This window comes from Sciurus carolinensis, chromosome 7, assembly GCF_902686445.1.
Source record: "Sciurus carolinensis chromosome 7, mSciCar1.2, whole genome shotgun sequence".
NCBI classification, from domain to species: Eukaryota; Metazoa; Chordata; class Mammalia; order Rodentia; family Sciuridae; genus Sciurus; species Sciurus carolinensis.
In genome coordinates, this window is record NC_062219.1 from 150068570 (window position 1) to 150088183 (window position 19614).

A 19614-nucleotide genomic window follows, 5' to 3' on the forward strand; every position below is an offset into this window, starting at 1 on the left:
TTTGAGGGCTCCGGTAGGCAGGATAGCATGTTGTTGGTTTTCCAGGCTGCCATACAAATCACCTCAAATGGGATAGCACAAAGTAACAGTCATGCATTCCGTCACAGCTCTGCAGGCCGGGATTCCAAAATCCTCTGCTCTCTCCAGAGGCTCTAGGAGAGATTCTGCTCCTTGCCTCTTCCAGCTTCTGGTGGCTTGTAGCTGCTCACTCCGATTCCTGCCTCCATGTTTCTCCTCCTCTCTGGGTCTCTGCTTTAATGACACTGTCACTGGACTTAGGACTTGCTGTGAGGTAATTCAGAATAATCTTATCTTCAGATTCTTAGCTTAGTTACATCAGCAGAGACCCCCCCCCCTTTTTTTCCCCCTGAAATAAGGTCACAGTCCCCAGTTCTGGAGACTAAAATGCAGACATATATTTTGGGGAGCCCCCATTCAACCAAACAAACAGGGTAATTCTTAGACAACAAGTTGTCTTGGATCCTGTCAGGGCAAAATGAGAGAGGTTCTGCCTCTAGCACTACAGGAACTTGTTTAAGGGAAAGTGAGGAGGGCCCAGACTTAGGAACCACCAGAAGCTGGCCACTGACAGATGAGCAGGTTGGAGTGGGATAAACAGCAGAACTGACTTTTGTTATCATCCTGAATTTCTGAATCAGGATTCTATAATCCCTAACAGGGACATGACTGCACTCCTAGTATGGGACAAAGCTAAGCTGCTCCAGCAAGTAGTCATCCAGGGGCTCTAGGAAGATTAGAAGCTGGGAGTCAGACTGGACTACAAAGTCTGTAAAACACAATTGCACAAATAAGCAGAGTCATAAAGAGCCACCACTCATTGAACACTTGCTACATGACTGATACTTTACATTTATTATTGCTTCTCTTCAATATAACCTTGCAATATGGGTACTGCAATATGAGTTCCCATTTAACCCATGAGAAAACAGGTTTTTAAAGATTAAAGCTACACAGCAAGTAGGTAGCAGAGCCAGAGTTGAAACCCAGATCATTTCGACTCAAAAGTCCATTATCTTTTTTTTTTTTTTTTTTTTTTTTTTTTTTTTTTTTTTTTTTTTTTTGCGGTGCTGGGGATGGAACCCAGGGCTTCGGGCTTGCAAGGTAAGCACTCTACCAACTGAGCTATCTCCCCAGCCCGCCCATTATCTTTACATGCTACCTTTCCACAAACAAATAGCCTATCTCACAGTTTAGCATATTATCTTCCAATACCTCCTCTTCTTTCTGAACGCCTCCCTTCTCCTCCTCAACCTAGAGTTCACCGGACATAAAATGTCAAAGTATCTGTTTTTCTACATTCAGAATATTTCTAAACCAGAATCCCAGGTATGGGTCTGGATGGTGAACTTGCTTTCTTGTGGCTGTTATATTTATATGACTGCAATCACTGATAGAGAGCTCAAGTTTTCACAAGGTTGGGGTCCCAGGCGTGTTTCTAATGTAAGATGCAGGTCTATAGCTGCATGAGTGTCACTACCCCTTCTCTATAACTCCCCCATTTCCACTGAAGGCATGCTCCAGGGCTGTTATGCAGATGGTAATATGCAAGGAGTTACACTACTGAGTTTTCTCCATAGTGACCCACAGTGGAAAGTAACCCTGATGGGATGAGATAAAGGATGTGCTATTATACCTCTAGCTCAACCAGGAACGCATGCTTTTGAAAACCACCATTGTCTGCCCTGAAGACACAGTCAGTTCTATCAGTGACAACAAACGTTTGCATCATAGGCCATCAATCCTCTGCTAGCTTAAATGCAAAACCAAAATACCTCTGAGTCTGGTGCAGGGTTCAATAGTACTTTTAACTCATCCTGTATCAGACAAGGCAACACAAGCAAAGTATTAAGGAGCCTTAGCCTGAACTGACCTATGTGGTCTGGCCCCTCATAAGACTTGAGTTTATAAGTTTGGGGGAAATAATAATAATGATGAAAAGGCTCAAGACACTGCGGGCTTTGTTGCACTGTGAGCACTATTTCAGCGGCTTTGCACAATTCTGTGACTGGAACTGTAAATGATGACCTGTTCTTTACATTTACGCCTTTCCCCACATTCCTGCAGGGGTCTCTGTTGCTGCCCAGTCTCACAAGAGACTTCAATTTTAAGACCCTTGAAAAACTTGCACCAATACAGAAATCAGTTTGATAATCATCTCATAATATTTTCCTACTGACAATTTCTAGTTTACTAAAAGAAAAAATTCTTGAAATATTTTGGAATAGGTTTGGGTCACGGTGTTTGCTTCCGGTCGGAGAACTTCCTAGGAAAGCGAGGATGTGAAGTGCTGGTGCCCGGGTGGCAGCATTCACCCGGGGCACCACGTCATCCCGAAAGCGTGTACTTCTTCGGATTACTGCTTGGCGGATTAGAAGCCGGCAGATCAGTTCTAGGTTAGCCCTGATTAACTGCTCTGGGTGTTTCTGGGCCAGAGGGGTTGCCTGTTGGGATCAAACCAATACTTGTGGTAAGATTTCATTTGACAAGAGTTAATTTTTACTTAAGACCCATCTGGGCTAATAACGAAGCTAGCAGGAATGATCTGGAATGTAAGCTAAATGGTGCCCACGGTCGCGTCAGCCGAACCTTCTGCCCCCACGATTCTGTCTGCCCATATGCTTCTGTCTATCAGCCTCGCCTCGGGTTCAGCTCTCGCTGCGGCATTGGTTGGATTTCAGGAAGGGAAAACCCCGCAATTTAAAGGGCTCGGTTTCCACCTGCCAGGCGTCGTCCGCATGGTCAGACCTGCCTTTGGCACATATTTCGGAGAGCCTCTTGCAGTTTTTCATCGATTACATTGACTAGTCAAAAGAAAGAGAGTTCCCCAAAGTGTCCCCTTGGTCACCTTGACAATTTCCAAAAGCGAAACTTGGGCTCTACCCTAGATCGACACTGAGTCTGCGGGGTGCGGAGTCCCTGCCCAGGTCACCAGTGCCGGCCCCGCGGGCGGGGACGGGGGCGGGGCCTGAACCAGGCGTGGCCTTCCGTGGGAGAGAAGGAAAGGCTTTGCCCCACCCCCTAAAAAAATCCTCCTCTGTTCCCAGCCAATCAAGAAGGCCTATGCAAATAGAGCCCCTGTCGCCCGGGTAACCATGATGCACGACAGCCAATCGAAACCAACCACTGGCGGCCCTGCTCCAGGATTGGGACTGAGGTAAGGAGGTAGAGACCCAATGGGCTGTGGGAACGGTCCTCGGCGGGTTGAGGGGCGGGGATATGCAAATATAGTTTGAAAAGCCGGCGGGAAATCCGAGTTTCGCGGGAGGACCTTGGCGCGTAAACCGTATCCCTTCATTCATTGTCAGCAGCAGCTTCCTGGAGCCATTTTTCAGCTGCCGGCCGCAGCACCCGGGCTGCCGCCGCCGCTCAATCCGTTGCATCGGCTGCCCCCGACGCCTCCATCCCCCCTCGGGGTCTGATATCCTTGCGGCCGGGACCCTCCTCTCTCCAGAGCCCCGATTATTTTTGGCTCCCGGGGCCTGTGCGGTGCGGAAAAATAAAAAGAAAAGAGAGAGAGGGGGCTCGGAAGCGTCGGGCGGGGAGGAGAGAAGGAGAGACTTGGAAACTCCGACTGCAAATAATAAAGAAATTGAAAGCAATACATTAATATACTATAACACTAAAAAGAGCAGGAACGAGAGATGAGAAAGGGGATCCAGCCCGCCCTGGAGCAGTACCTGGTGACCGCCGGGGGTGGGGAGGGGGCGGCTGTCGTCGCCGCCGCCGCTGCAGCCTCCATGGACAAAAGGGCACTGCTAGCCAGCCCCGGCTTCGCCGCCGCCGCTGCCGCCGCCCCGGGCGCATACATCCAGATCCTCACCACGAACACTTCCACCACCTCCTGTTCCTCCTCCCTCCAAAGCGGCACGGTCGCCGCCGGCCCCCTTCTCCCCAGTGCCCCTGGCGCGGAGCAGACCGCCGGCAGCCTCCTCTACACCACGCCGCACGGACCCTCCAGCAGAGCCGGGTTGCTGCAGCAGCCACCAGCGCTGGGACGCGGCGGCGGCGGCGGCCCTCCGGTAATACCCTCCCTCCCCACAGTCCCCAGCCCAGGCGGGAGGTGGGCTTGCCCGCGTGGGGTGGTGGGCGCGCTGCGGGCGGCCCGGGCGAGCGCGAGGCCGAACGCCGCGGGCCTCGGAGCCTGCCCCTCCAACGCGGGCTTATTGTTAGCCTCGTGTGCTTCCCCCAGCCCGGGGAGGGTCGGGGGGCCCGGCCGGGCGCGCGGGCGGCGGGGACTGCCTTGGCGCGAACCGCGGCAGACGCTCCAAAACTTTTCGCGGCCCCCCTTCTTCTCCTGCACTTTCCCTACCCCCACTCTCCCCTCCCTCCAACTCGAAGCTTCCTCTTTCTCGGGCGTAGGAAGGGGTCACGCCCCGGATGGAGAAGGGGTGGGGGAGGGAGTAGTGATCTGGGGAGTGGGGGACCCCCGGGGGTGGAAGCCGGGCCCGGGTTGGGGTGCTCGACCCCCGCCGGCCTCGCAGGCCCCTGCGCGGCCGGGGGTCCCCGCGGCGTGCGCGGAGCGCAGGGGGCTCCTCCGCTGGGCTCCTTGACACATTTGGGACCCGTAACTCTGGCCAACAAAGGGGCTGGGGCGGCGGAGGGGAGCCGGGCCGCGGGAGGCAGGGCGGGCCGCGGGCGCGGACCGGGGCGTGGGCTGCCTGGGCCGGGGGGCAGCGGGCTGGTGCTCCGGCCTGGGCGCATCCTGGCGGCGGCGGCGCCCGCGTGGCCGGAGCGCCCGGGCCTTCCGCGCCGGGCCCGGGCCTGCCCTTGACCCGCCTCTCCCCTTGCCCCTTCCTTCCCCGCCCTGTCCCCCTCCCCGCCCCCGGCGACGGAGGGCGGGGGCAGCCGGGTTCCCGTCCCGCCGCCCGGGTCTGTCCCTCTCTCCGGGACCCGCCGGTGACGTTTCGCACACGTGCGCGGAGGACGCGCCTGTGACTGGGGAGGAGGCGGCGGCTGGAGGGGGAGAGGGGGCACCCACTTCCTCCTGCTCGCCGGCTCCCTGGCCTGGGACGGTCCCGGCGCCCTCGCACCCGCCCCCGGCACCGCCACCTCCCTCCGCTCCCACCCCCGGCGCCCGCCCGCGCCCGCGCCGCCGCTCCTCGGCCCTCGGGCCCCTCTCCCGCCGGCCCCCACCTCCCCCGGAGCCAGGCTGGTTTCGGAAATGCCCTTACAGCAGCAGGTTAGTGACCGGACGGCCGGGGCCGCGCCGCCGGGGGCACCGGGTCCCGGAGGGGGCCCGCGCCGCGGGGGTAGGCGGGCCAGCGGGGTTTCGGAGTGGGAACGGGGGGTTGGGTGCTCGAGGGAAATGAGTAAGCAAGAAAAATCTAACTAAGTACATGCCCCGGCCTCCGGTCCTCCGAGCCCCGGGGCGGGAGTGGCCGCCCCGGGGGGTGGCCACGGTGTTTACGTGGATCCTTTCCGGGGGGCCGAGGGATGGGCGATGGAAAACCGGAGGGGCTTCTCGCCAATGGCCGAGTTGAGCTCTGTTTTCTGTCTTCCTTCCCTTGTGCTGGAGGGGGAGGGGGCGGGTCAGAGGGTAGGGTGTCTGTAGGGTTCCCAGCCACCCGCCACCCCCTCCCTTTGTCCCTGTAATTTATAAAGCGCCTTTGAGAGATGATTTAGGTCAGTATGCGGCTTCTCTTTTTGTTGGTACTAGAAAGAAGTGTGGCCCAGAGGTCCTCCCCTTTTCCCTTTCTCTCCTTCGTTCCCTGCCTCCATGCCTCCTGGTCTGCACCCTCGTGGTGAGCCTTGGCCCCGGGAGGCTAGAACCGAACCAGACTCAGTTAGATCAGTGGTGGCTTGATCATACCCGGAGTGGACCTCACCTTGTCTTAGCTCCAAATGGGTTCGTTTTTTGCAGAGTCAAGATTTTGCGGGGGTCTGGAAGAAAGTCTGCACATGGGCAGCACTTTGGGAAATGGGGTGGGTGTGGGAATAATTACAATTTTATTTTTTCCCTGTTCCTAATTTCTCCCCGGCTTCGATCTTAGCTGCTTTCCAGCACCAGAGCTACTTGCCGGGGATGTGTGATACAGTCTCAGCCCAAAAAGCTCATCGTTTCTTTTAGTGACGAGGGTCTGCCAGCAGGGGGGAAACGGAGTACAGTATCTGCTTACTCTTACAGTATTTCTGTGCTGGATTCCGAGTTCCAAGAATATTCCACGGTTTTATTAGCATTAAATGCCTTGCTGATTTGACCTAAACATGCTTGGACATATTTTAAGCATATTTCCCCCTACACAGTTCTGTTACTACATCCTAAACCTAACCTGAAACAAACAACTATATCCAACATACTTCTTGGATCAGATTGAGATTTATGGGGGGTAGTTTCGATAATGGGAAATTGTGAGACCCCTAAATTGCCTTTTTTTTTTTTTTTTTAAATCTTAGAACGCTAGTTGGACCAGGTCTGCAAGACTGTCTGACAGAATTTATGTGTAGTTTGCTGTTTTTAAGTATTTAAAATATAAAAAATTGCCTTCACCAACTTCCAAGTTGTTTCACAATTTTATCCCCCTTCTGGGGGGTTATTATTTTAACCCCTCCACATGCAATTGAAATTGTACACACAGCTTTTCATTGCATGGATAAATGTACATAATGCAGCTTATACGTATTCAGAAGCAGTTTTGTGTAAGATTGCAGTGCTGAGTCGTTGGTCAGTCTGTTTTAATTGCTGGGTCTTCTGGGAAGGGTAAGAAGTTCATCCAGTCAGTGCATACAGAGTCCTAAACACTACATGTAAAGTTTGGTTTCTTTTTTTCTTATCATAATTTTATCAGACTTCTGTTTCAGTGTTGAAATTTGTTGACATTCTTTCCCTGAGCAGGGACTGCAGGGTGGGATAGCTGAGTCAGGCCCACCTAAATACTCTGTCCAAGAAGAGCTTAGAAGTCTTCATATGGCCAGAGCTGCAGGTCCATCTGGTTCTGATTCCAAGTTCTGTCTCAGGAACATCCAAGAACTTAACCAGGAACAAATTCCTCACCTTGTTTAACAGGAGAGAAATTAAATGAGGGAGGCTCACTGGCACAGCCTTTGTCAATTACAAGTTGTCTGATTTAGGCAAATAGCAACCTCTCAAAACTAGTTTTCTTTTCTGTAAAATAAGGATAATAACAATACTCACTTCAAGATTGTTTGTAAGAGCTAAATATGATAATGCATGCAAAACAGCACAGTGTCTGGTGAAGAGTAGATACCTATAAAATTATTCAGAAATTATTTTTTTTCTAACTTAGGAAATGGTGTAAGACCCCATGCATTCTGTTCCTGTATGACATATGTGAACAGAATGGCTGAAAGTTTTCTAAAGTGACATGTAATTAATTTATACCTAAATCATTTTAGGATTTTAAGTATATAAACCATGGTCATCCTAACAATGGGTAAAATAGGGACATTTCAGTAAGGCATGCCTGTGGTAGAGGTAGGGGTGTTGAGCTGCCTGAGTGTGTACCTTGGGTTGCGACAAATTTAGGTCAACTCATCCTCACCTTTTTATACCTGAGTTCCTTGCCTCCCATGATTCCATGGGCCCGCCAACTTGGGATGCAGTTTACGTTTAGTGACTCTTATGAGAACTGAGCTCTCAACCTTTACCACTTCAGAGATGCTCACTACATACATTCAGTCTGAGATGTTGAAGCTGTTGGAAATTAACAAACTCCAAAGAAACCCCAGGTCAGAAGTGCTCTATGCTGGAGCAGATGGGGCCTCCTCATTTTCTGCCTCTTCATTTTTCTAGAAAGAAGCTGATAATATTTCATTGTTCTTCCAGAAAATTTGGGATCTATTAATGCAAGAGGCAGTGGCCTGTCACATCAGATTTAATTTAATCCAGCCATAGCAACCTGCTGATTATACTTTGGGAAAGAGCCCTCAATGCTTGAAATGTTCATCTGAGAAGGGAGGAACCTGAGGTGCTATTTCAGCAGGGTCTCTTTTCCTGCACAAGTATAAAAGAAGAAAAATGCCGGGCTCCTGTGGTTCTGTACTCAATAATCTTGCTGCTGAGATACATGGTTGATGCCAAGTTTAAGCTGACAGAGAATTTTTAGTCACAACATACCCCAAAATGGAAGTTTTAATATAAGCCACGGCCCAGGCTCGGGCAGTACAAATGACTTCACTATAATCGTGCCCAGGCGCCTCTCTGGTCATCCTGGAAACAAAGCACCCTCCGCCTGGGCACCCAGCGAGCGCACTCCATCCTGAGAGCAGGAAAGGAGTTTTTTGTTTTTCTATAAATCGCCACCTTGTGTAATACTTGGAAAAGGTAGATTCCGAGATTAATGTAGGACTGTGCAAATCTAACTTGAAAACAGAAAATAATACTCTAAGCTGAGGTGTGAATAAATAACAACACCTGGAGACTGGGGGGTTGTGGTTTCTGTGATTTGAAGCAGTAGTTTTCCTTCAACTCCTCTCGACTGCCGTCCTCAAGGATTCACACCCACACCTCTAACCCCTTTTTAGGGGACTTGGAACCATGTGGCAAATAGCTTCAAATACTCAGGTTTATTTTCTGGCTCGTCTTCTAACTTAACCTGATTTATAAATATCCCATTTGTATGACCAGTTACATCCGCTTTCCCAAGCTAACCGACTCCCAATCCCTTTTAACCATCAACTTTCTAATAATAATTAGGATGAGTGAAAATCAGTTGTCTGCACTCGCCAGATCAAGCCCCTCGTAGATTGCCAGGGAACTACCCCAAACAGCGCAAGGCAGAGGGGGTAGATTGCAGTTCTTATCAGATTCCGTTTCATTTGATTTCTTAAAGAGGGGAATTTCTCTGAATTCTTTGAGGTACTAAGTATGTGGTTTAGTGCATATTTTCATGCTTGTTAGCAGTTAAAAATAGTGTTTTCAGGGGCTGTATTTACAATTGCTAAAGAGCATTCTTTTCTGCTAATCATTTTTCATGGGACTAAAAGGGAAGATAACTGGGAAAGCAGTAAATATAGGAAACCACTAATGTATCTCCTTCCTCCTCCCCTGGTCCTGTCTGCCTTCTAAGAGTGACTGAGGAAATATATCTCACATGAAGAAAAGTTATACGACGGGAGGTGCAGAAAAGCAACCACCGAGGTGGGGCACAGGAAATGGCGAGTGGGGGCCCGGCTCCGGGATGACATCGGTGGCGTCTACTTCAGTGGGAGGGAAGATGGTTCATTTTCTGGATAGACTTGCTTGATACCTTCTCCTACAATGTATGAGGATGTGTTACATTCTCCTCCCTCCCCGAACTTATGGAGCGAGCTTTATAGTATAGACACTTCTGGCCACCACTGTTGTCTATACTATAAAGTGATCAAGCGCATGGGTGGCCAGATAGAATCCCAGCACCGATGCACTGTGCTTTGTAAACTAAGACAGGGTTTCAACTCAGTTTGAACTTGGTAGCAGTGAGAATTGACAGCTGATGGAATTTGGGAAGGGATGGAAAGAAGAATTGACTGTCGTCTACTTTGGGTTGCTGGAGTGCTACTGTCTGGGGCCATTTGTAGCGTCCAGGCACCGTTCCTACAACTTGACAGCCCCTAAGAACGATCCTTCAGGTTAGCAGAGCGGTACTTAATTCTCACCGTGGTGAAATCAACACTGAGCTATACAGCTCGAGTCCTCATCTCCCCAATCCCCTTCTTTTGCAGGTGAGGAAATTAAGACCCATAGCAGTCAAATTACTTGCCCAAGGTCACAAGCCAGCTAGTGGCAAAGCCAGAACTGAAACAGGACACTTGCATTCTTAGAAGAACCCTCATTTGCCAAAAGAAGGTGAACCATGTCATAGGGGCCCTATGTGGGAAAATTACAGTGCATGGAACACATTTCAGATTTCTATCAGGATTGGTGACATTTTTTAATGGACACATAAAGAACTGTCCTTTCAACAATTGACTGTAGATTGACAACTTACTCCCAGTGATACAAATGAAGCAAGGCCTACGTTAGATGTTACATGAAAGCGAATTTAGAAAATGAAAGGAATGAGTGGCTTAAAAAAGTGATAGTATTTTAAAACTTTTGACATTTGCAAATTTGATTATTTTCTGTGGACATGACATTTCTGGGACACCAACAGTGAGCAATATTCTTGACAGAGACTAGAACCTAAAAGGATTTGTGAAACTCTTGAGAGGGACACAGCACAGCTCTGACAGTGGACCTTTTGTGGGGCGTTGACATCCTGAGTGACTGCCCTGGCTCCCAGAGTTCCCAGTCCCACAGCAGGTGCCTGGTGACACTGACCAAGCTGCCCTCCCTCTGGTTGGCTTCAGGAAGATTTCTGGTTTAACAGAGTGGCTGATCAGTTAACTCTTTCAGAGAACATCATTGTCCCACAAAACCATAACTAATTTCCTTAAAAATGCCTTATTTTGCTTGTGGAACTGGGAAAACTTAAAAATAGAGTTGCTTCAAGCCCTGAAGCCTGAAAGTGAAATATAATCCAACGTGGCTTCAGTTCTCTGCCTAGTTAGGGGCAGGGATCTGTGGCTTCTAATCCACAGGCCCCAAAGGCGCCCTGTATGGATAAAGCCTGACGGCCAGTGAGGTCAGGTAGCTATTGATGAGAGGGCAGGTGTGGGAGGCTGATTTCTTCTGGAAGACTTGGGGGCCGGAGGCTGTCTGAAGGAGTGGAGTCAGTGCCCTTGGCCTTCCCAACAGGCTCTGGCCTGGCCACACAGGAGAGCATTTGACTCCTTGGCATGCTCTTGACTGACTGCTGAGAAAGGCTTCTTCCTGTCCTGTTCTTCTTGATCCAGAAGTGTGGAGGATCTGCACTGAGACCTGGAGGTTCCTTCCTCTTCTGCCTGACCTTATTTCCAATGCTGTGCCGTTCAAGGAACATAGAACGCGTGTCCCCTCTGAGCCCTTCTACATCCAGCAACCCCTTGGAGAGAAGGCCGGTGTATAAAAGGCAGAGTGGAGGACAGCTGGCTATAAGGTCAAGTGATGGGGCTTGCAGGGAATGGGTACTCAGTTGGCCTCCACTGACCAGTTGAGTCTTTGGGCAAAAGATAACCACAGTGTTATTTCCTCACCTGTCCCTCCTTGTGGGTCCCAGAGAAGAGGTTGTACCTTGGAGGTGCTCAGACCAGTGCCCAGCCCAGTTCCATGGATGTACAGGGAGTTTGCTGCATGGCCATCTCTCTGGCTGCCCTGGGACTTACTTGCTTTTTGAGGCTTTCCTGTTCTTTTCAGCCCTGTTGCGCCTCTAAAAATGGCGGTGATGGGAGAGGGCCGTGTGAACCGCGGATTGCCTGATGGTCGTTGGGATCTAGGGTCTTTGTGTTTCTCTATAAGCTGTCCATTGACTTGGGAGAAAAACAGAATAAGCTGCTTCTTGTGATGATACTATCAGTAGTAATGGTGTCATGAATGGAGCCTTTATTTCTGTGATTAAATGTGCTAATAAAGTGGCACTCTTAACATAATTTCACTTCTGTGCTGTGAACCATGGCTTGAGACTGAATGGGAGAAGCCAGGGCGTGGAGCCCCTGGGCCCTGGCACACCTGTGTCTCTCACCAGGGACCCGGCTCTACCTGGGGCCTCTTTTTCTCCCTCTGCCTGGCTCTTGAAAGGATGCGGCTTGGAGCCTTCTGTGGCTGCTCCCATTGCCACGGTTCCTCATCCCTCGGTGGTGGAGGAAGAGCGGCCTGCCTCCCGGCTTGGTGCTGGGAGGTGAGTGAGCTTGGCCTCCAGGGCGTCTGCTCAGGGGCCTCTCCTCCCTCTGTGACAGCCCCCTGCTGTCCTCCTTCCCACTGCACCTTCAAGGCCATGTCGGGCAACCCCGAGCCCTGCACACAGAGCCCTCGCTTCCTGGGGTGGCGACTGCTGCCTGGTGTCCTGGTCTCGCATGGTCTTGACTCACTCCTCCAACCCGAGCCCTCCCGGAGCCACAAGGCAGTGTGCAAGCAAGACTGAGCAGGGGTCCAGAAGAGAACCAGACCCATCTCATCCTCGTGCGGTGTGGACAGGAAGCACCGGGAGCGGTCAGTCACCAGACGCCAGCTGGGCCGAGCCAGTGGACACTGCTCCCCAGGTGGTGAGTCTCAGCACATCCCAGGTGCACATTAGGGTCCCGGGGTGCTTTGGAAGAATACCGACGACCAGGGCTTCCCCCAGACTCCTCGGACTCTCTGCGGGGTACATTCAGGGTTTTGTGTTTTATTTTCATTTCCCACATGATTTTAATGTGCTTTCTCCATTGGAACCTCTGAGCTAGGTGGGGAGGAGGCTGGGAGGCAGTTCCCGGCTGGGGAAACAGCCAGTGATGGGGCGTCGGAAAGTAGGTTAGTAAGGAGGGACGGGTTGGACTGCTGTCACTGTGGGGGAATAACAGCACCATTAGGACATGTTGGTAAAATTGGTCCAGAGTAGGAGTGGCCTTCATCAGGGCCAGGCAGGAAGTAAAGGGGGAAGAAGTGCACAGAGAAGAAGTGGAGCTGTCAGTGGGTCTGCAGGACCTTGCCCCAGGCCATGGCTGCCAGAGGGGACGGCAGGCCCTGTGAGTTGCCAGGTCTTCAACCTTCTCAAAAGCCAGAAATCTACCAGTCCTAAAATGTTGGCTCGATTAAAAAGGAAACTGTGTGGGCCAAACAAAATAGGTCTCTAGGCCAGAGTTGGCTTATGGGCCGCCACTCAGCAGTCTCTGGTCTGTGGGATAATAATAGCTAACGTTCACCCAGTGCCCGCGTGCGTGGAGGGCACAGGACCCAGTGCTTCACTCACATGAGCACGGCGTCCACCTGACAACCTGTGGAGTGGGCGTCAGTGCGATCCGTGTTTGACATGGGGGAAACAGACAACCGCGGTTAAGGGACTGGCCTAGGGCCCTCCTAATAAGTGGGGCAACCAAATCAAACCGAGGAGCCTGGCTGTGAGCTCTGGGCTCCTTCCGCTTTCATCCTCTGGTCTCTGGCCTGGTGTTATGTACTAAGAACTCGAGATTATCCAGTGTTTTCCAAGTGTCCCTGATGCAGAATGAGAATCAGCCATCTGAAACAGAAAAAGTTTCAGGTTTGGGACTTTTTTCAGGTTTTGGAATTTTGTATATACGTAATGAGATAATCTTGGGGGTGGGACACAAGTTTAAGCCTCAAGTGCATTTGTGTTTCCTACATGCCATAGACACTTGTAGGTCGTTGTATACAGTACTTTCAGTAATTTTGTGCTTGAAACAAGTTTCATGATGTGAGAGTTTTACTTGTGGGGATGTGGTGGCACTCAGAGTTTGTGATTTTAGAGCAGTTCATGTTTTTTGGATTAGGTATGCTCAACCAGTAGTGAGAGTTGCCTGTGGCACTTGTTCCCGATGTAGATTTCCAGGCCCCATCCTGTGCTGTCAACCTGATCTGATGTTGGAGAGACCGCTGTTTGAGCTCAGGTGCAGGTTCTGTAGGAGCCCAGGGCCTCCTACAGAATCCACGCACATGCTGCTCCTCTCAACTCTAACTCGGTTGTAGAGAATGGACCTGTTCCCAGGACCCAGGGCTGCCTCCCACCCCTGTGGTACCCACTTCTGGATCTCCAGGTCATCTCCTAGCACAGCATCCAGAGATGAGATGAGATGCTCAAAACCCGAAGGGGTCCCGAGTGGCAGGTGCCCTGCCTGCAGAGATCTGGTCCACTTAGTAGCAAGAAAGCTTTCCCTTTTGTTGGATCTGGGCCTACCTGGACCAGGTGACCAAGTGGACAGAAAGCCAGAAATGTGACTGGGAAGAGAATCAGGGCACATCATTTATAGTGTGGGTGCTATACAGTTGGAGAGTCTGGAAGCAGGGAGTGAAGAGGCAGGTTGGAAGTGGGTCTGGGTAAGGGAGAAAGCGTGAGATCCCCGCCTCCTGAGATCCTCAGCTCCCGAGGCTGGAAGAATGGGTAGGCGAAGTGGCCTTCCTGCACTGTGCAGCGGGAATGGTTAGACGGGGTGAGGGGGTTGGTCATGAGGCCTGGGAAGGTGACTAGTGGTCTAGAGGTTTGGTGGAAGTCCTAGGGGACAGCAGCAGAACTGATCTCCCTGCATTCGGGGAAAGTGAACGTGGGGCCACAGAAACCCTTCATCACCGCCACTTCTCCCTCTGTAATATGAAAAGGAGACAAATTCAGCAGGTGGATTTTGGAAGATCGATACTGTCAGGGCTCCCAGATGTTATTTATTGCGTGATTTACCAGGTCTGTGCCTGGCTCCTAGTTGATTTGACAAAGCCCTGTTTGCAACCTCTCAAAGCCTGTGCCAGCTGGAGATGCTGCTCATAAAGGAAGGTCATGTAATTATGTCCCAAACCAAGATGACCCTTTTTACTATAATTTCCTATGCACTCTGATTTTGCTGATTAAAAAAAAAAAAAAAATCTCGAATTTATTTTCTTAAATTTGTTAAATTTAAGAAAGAAATTTAACTTTATTAAAGTTTAAAAATGAGAGTCTTGAGTACTCTTCTGGAGGAAAGAGCCATATAAATTGCAAATGTCCTTGTAATTGATTGATAAAGATGTAGCTGTTGCAGCCTATGCACAGCACTCCTGGATTGACCCATCGTGTTACTGTGTTGGGTAGTGACACTTGTGACGCTCACACTAATAATGCAGTGAGGTTTCCAGCCTTTTGGGTTGCTTTTCCTCATTGGCATCTCAGACATGTTCTGGGAATGGTATTCAGGGTGCAATTTTTCAGCTCTGGAGACTCAGGACAGCTTGGTGGCAGACAGAAGGAGCACAGGACTTGCAGATGTGGCTCTGGAAACATGCTTTGCCACTTACTGGTGGGCGACCTTTGACAGATTACATCTGTGACTGACAGCACCTACATAATGACCCTGTCCTCTCCACCATTGGAGGGGTTAAATGAGATAGTGTTTACAGGAAATGCACTTTGTGTTCTTTGGTGTCCCCCACCAACGTCCACACCCCAGGGAAGTGGCGAGTGCGGATGGAATCTGAACTCAGGATTTTTACCCTCTTCCAACTGTTGGACAACATTTATTGAACACCCGCTGTGTACATCTGTGAAAACTAGTTCCTGGTATCAAGGAGATTTCAGAGGTGACTCATGTGTCCTGGCCCTCAAGGGAGACAAGGTGATGGAACATGTTCTCTAATAACTAAAGTAAGATGGAAGGCAGTGAAGACCATAAGAAGACATCAGTGAACTTGGGGGAGAGGACAAAGGAGGCTTCAGGGGTGTTGATTGACGGCAGGGTTTCAGTGCCATTGACATTTTGGACAGATACTTCTTTATGGTGGAGGACTGACCTGCGCACTCAGGATATCTAACTGCACACCTGGCTTCCATGCACTTAGATGCCAGGGGCACTCCTAGCTGGGACGGTCATGGTCATCTCCAGACACTGCCAGAAATCCTCCTGGGCAGAACCGCCACTGATTGAGAACCCCCCAACTAGACCTTGAGGAAAGGGCAGAAACGCGGAACTACACGTGCATCTTCTGCACACCGTGTATATGTAAAGTTATATAAATTTCATAAGCAAATGGTTTCTCATAGCTGGGTTTGAATACTGAACTGCCCCGCAGCCCCAGGGAACCCCAGAGCTGTGATTTACTGTGCCCACTCTTGGTGAGTGGTGCAGAGAAACCGTGCTCTTTGTGGCCAGTGGAAGCTCTGTCCTCTTATGGTTGAACATGATATTAATGAGCAGCAAGAAGCCTCTCTAAGTTGGAGAAGAAAGGATCAAAGTCTGGAGTTCAGGGAAGGAAGTTCTGCATTTATCATTGACTCCCTGGGTCATTAAGAGAGATCTTCCGCTCAGGATCCGCTTCTCAGCTTGGTTTTTAATGCCGGCTTTACCACTGGGTAGCTTGACAATCTGGGCACATCACTGGCCTTCTGCACTGTTTTCGCTGCAGTTAGAGGAGGAAGGTCGTAGCCCCTGCCTCACGGGGTTATTGTGAGGTTGGGAGCAGTAGTGGCCGTCAGTGTGGGCTCAGCCTGGCCATGTGCTAGGCAGTGTGGTGCCAGTGTTGATTTAGCAAGTAGCATTGAGCACCTGGTGTGCACCAGCCTCCCTCCTGGGGACCAGAGACAGCGTTAATACAGACGGAACTCCGTGCCCCCTTGTGTGGGTTTGTCTTCACTGACCGAGGTTTTGCCGTCTAATGAACACCCCGTCCTCGTCTTTGGTGGGGTCTGGTCTGGTTGTTATTGTTACTGTTATTAGAACAGTAGATTTAGAATGTGTTGCCCTGGACCAGCAGCTTCCCTTGTGAATTTGTTAGCAATGGAAGCTTCCATGTGGACCCCCAGACTATTGAGTCAAGCTCTGGGGTTGCATGTGGTCTAACAGGCCCCACATCGTTCTGGTGCACCACATGTGAGAGCCAGTGTTTGGGGAAAGAAAGGCCCAAGGCTTGAACTGGGGCGAGTGGTGTGTGGCTACTCCTGCGACGGTCTCATAGCATCAGGGCTGCAAACCTAACTGTATCCAGACAGCTCAGACTGGCAGCACCTTTGATCTCCCCTGGGCTGGCCATTCCTCCTTTAAATGAGCGGGCTTTGGGGGGATCCCAGTCTTCACAGCACAGGATTCAGTAACAGAAACGCTTGACCTTGGCTTTCCATCGCCTGATGAATAAGGAGACTGCCCCCTCCACCCCCTTCTCCAAGGACTTTGGCATGTTTGTTCGACAATCATTTTCCTTCTTTTAATTCCTTTAAATTGTCCTCTTATCTAGCACCATTAAAAGTTTTTGATTCTGTGATCAAATTGCCAGTCAGACTCGGAGGCTTATCTGGAGATGAAGTGGTGCCTCTCCTTGCATGTCTGGTGCTTTAGTGGTTTAAGGGTACTGTGAGGAGCCAGTGAAGTGGAGACCAGGGAAGGCACAGCCGGAACAGGGCTCAGGAGGTGTTGGTGCCCTCCCGGCCGCGACCAAATCACTGCGCAAACCTTCACAGGCATCATGTAGGCACCACGGTTCTCTCTGTGGAAAACTCTGGGATTATTCAGAGGTTGAGTGAGTGTGAATAGCCGTCATATAAGCTAGAATCAAAGTTCTAGAATCCAAAACCTAGATTGGTTAAAAGTTCTGTTGAAAAAGAAATATATGATTAAATAAACTTAAAACCATAAAAAATGTTTCTGGATATCTTTTTCATGATGATGGATCTAAAAAGAAAAACAAAAGAGGGACGGGTTTGTGGCTTAGTGCATGGCATTTGGTCCTCAGCACCACAGGGGAAAAAAAAATAAAAGTATCCTGTCCGTCTTTAAAAAGAAAGAAAGCCCCAATCAGATTGGCAGAAATACTTTTCTTTGCTCTAGCCCCAAACCTGGGTCCACTTGTAATTAAGTTGTCCATTCAGTAGCCACCACTTAATTTACAGACACTAATTAATACAGCCACGTTCCAAGAGTATTCAGGACTGTTTGGTAGCTCCTGAAAGAAGACTGCGTCGTCAGCAGGCATACGAGAGATTTTAAGGATCTGCTATGGCCCAGGTTTGTCTTGATCTTCTAAAAATGTCCCTCTAGGCACTGATGGGCATTTCCTCTCTTTTTCTGTCCACCTTCAGCCCAAATAGCTTCTGGTTGCGGCGACGATTTTAAGTTTGCCATTTGTGGTTGATTATATTATAGAGGTCGGGAGAGGCAGGCAGGCTGTACTCATTTCTTGCTTCCTGCCTTGCTTCAGAGTGTTAGGATGAGCTGCTCTCACCCTTGGTGTTTGGTTCTCTCCTCTATATAGTAAGGGTGGCCTGGGTGTGGCCCAAGACACCGCCACCCCGATCCAGCCTGACTCAGCTGCTACCGTCCTGTCCAAACCCAGCTGTGGGAACCCATGTGTGGCCTCCCCTCCGACTTGTGGAGTTCCATAAATATTTGTCAGAAGGTTCTAGTAAGGTCATGTCGCATTTGACAGTAACCGGTGGCCAAGGGTTGAGCTCTTCTGAGTTTTACTGTTTCCTGTCAAGTACAAATCGTGGTGTTTAAGTGGCCAGGCTGCTGGCTGCCTGTCTTAGGTCAGGTCGGTCTCTGGCAATGCCTGCACCCTAGCGAGACCTGGAGGAATAGGAACAGCCTTCAACTTGGCAGCGTTCTGGATTCAGATCTGTTGCTCTGGAAGACGACTTTGTGCTAATCAGAGTTCTGAGGCTGGTAAACTTAAACTGCAAACTCACTGACCCCGAGAACCACAGCTGCCAGGTGGACAACTGCAGAAATTGGTGTCATTAGCAGAGTCAGAATGAATGTGTGGGATGGCCCTGTTAGAGTCCTCCAGCAGGGACGGCTCCTGGAGCGCACCTGCAGAGAGGGATGGTGCTGCTATTTTTTTTTTTTTTTTTTTCTTATTTTGTAGTTGTCGAAATAGTAGTGGATTTTTTTGAATTTTATTTATTTTTATGCGGTGCTAGGCAAGCATCTGCCCCTGAGCCACACCCCAGCCCCCATGCTGCTATTGAGGGAACAGTGGACATTGCCATTTACTCGGGTGTCCAGTTCCATGGCTGAGACGGGAAACACTGACTCTGTCACCTGACTTTAGAGAAAATGCTTGTTGTTAGTACATGTTATTGTTATTTTTAAATCAAAGAACATTAAGTGGAATGAAAATTCAAACACCTTCATTCCCTCCTAGACCTGCTTCCTTCCCAGGGGGGACCACAATTAAAGCTTGGCCTCTCCCTTTCAAATCCATTTGCAAATGTGTATTTCATGTAAAAGTACAAACGGTTCTAAAATACACAAGGAGAGATGGTGGCCTGCAGGGTGTGGGCCTAATCCCACCTCAGTGTACTGGTGCTGTGTCTCCTGGGGACAGCTGCTCCTGCGGGGATGCCCGGGGGTGCTGCTACTTGTCCTCTCTGGTGGGCTGGCTTTAACTGTTAGGAACAGCGCTACCTTGGACAGGCACATGAATAGTCAGTGCCGCCCGGTGATGACCCATCCAGGGCGAGCTGTCATTGGGCAACTTGATCTTCCCGTGACCCTCACCGGGGTGCCCACGTAAGCCTAGGTGGGTCACTAGCGTGACCTCCTGATGCTTCAGGACCCTGTAAACAGAAGGTGCGTGAGGCCAAAGTCAGCACAGTGTGACGTACAGTTCTGTGGTGTACTTTTTTTTTTTTTATAAGTAGGAGTATACTCTAAAATAATGATAAAAGTCATCATATGGTTGTTACCTACGTCAGTCACATTGTCATTTGTTGAGTATCACACACTGTCCGTGGTCGTACATGGCTGTATGAACTTTCAGATGACTGGCTGCACGGTAGTTTTGTTCACGTGGGCATCTGGCAAACATGAGGAATGCTGACATAGGGTGGCCACCCTGTCACCAGGCGATAGGACCTTTTCAGCTCCTAATAATCTTACAGGACCAGGGCTGTCTATGTGGGTGTCACTGGCTGAAACTTTGTTAGATAGCATATGATTATATGTTTTTTGTGCATGTGTGTAGTCTGCTCAATTGATCTCAGATGGTCTCAATCGTATTTTATCTATTACAGGGACGAACATTCATGTATTTCATCTTACTTGTGGGAAGACTTTACATTTACAGTCTGTATTTCTGCTTTTTTTTTTTTTAATTGCTGGGGGTGGAACCCAGGGTCTTGGCACATGCTC

At 50.0% G+C, this 19614-nt stretch overlaps 1 protein-coding gene across 5 annotated transcripts in view; it reads left to right on the plus strand.

The window, feature by feature from the left end:
• The first annotated feature begins 3369 nt into the window (after positions 1 to 3369).
• The window catches only part of E2f3 (E2F transcription factor 3), a 69016-nt gene continuing 52771 nt past the window's right edge, over positions 3370 to 19614 (plus strand). For 2 of the 5 annotated variants that reach the window (XM_047558759.1, XM_047558760.1), the window contains exon 1: positions 3370 to 4040. In XM_047558759.1, coding sequence (XP_047414715.1) covers positions 3663 to 4040 — 378 coding nt within the window. In that variant the 5' untranslated portion in view covers positions 3370 to 3662. Of the gene's footprint in view, positions 4041 to 4820; positions 5201 to 11775; positions 12079 to 19614 lie in introns of those variants that run through there. The other 3 variants (XM_047558764.1, XM_047558762.1, XM_047558761.1) reach the window with 3 other exon arrangements.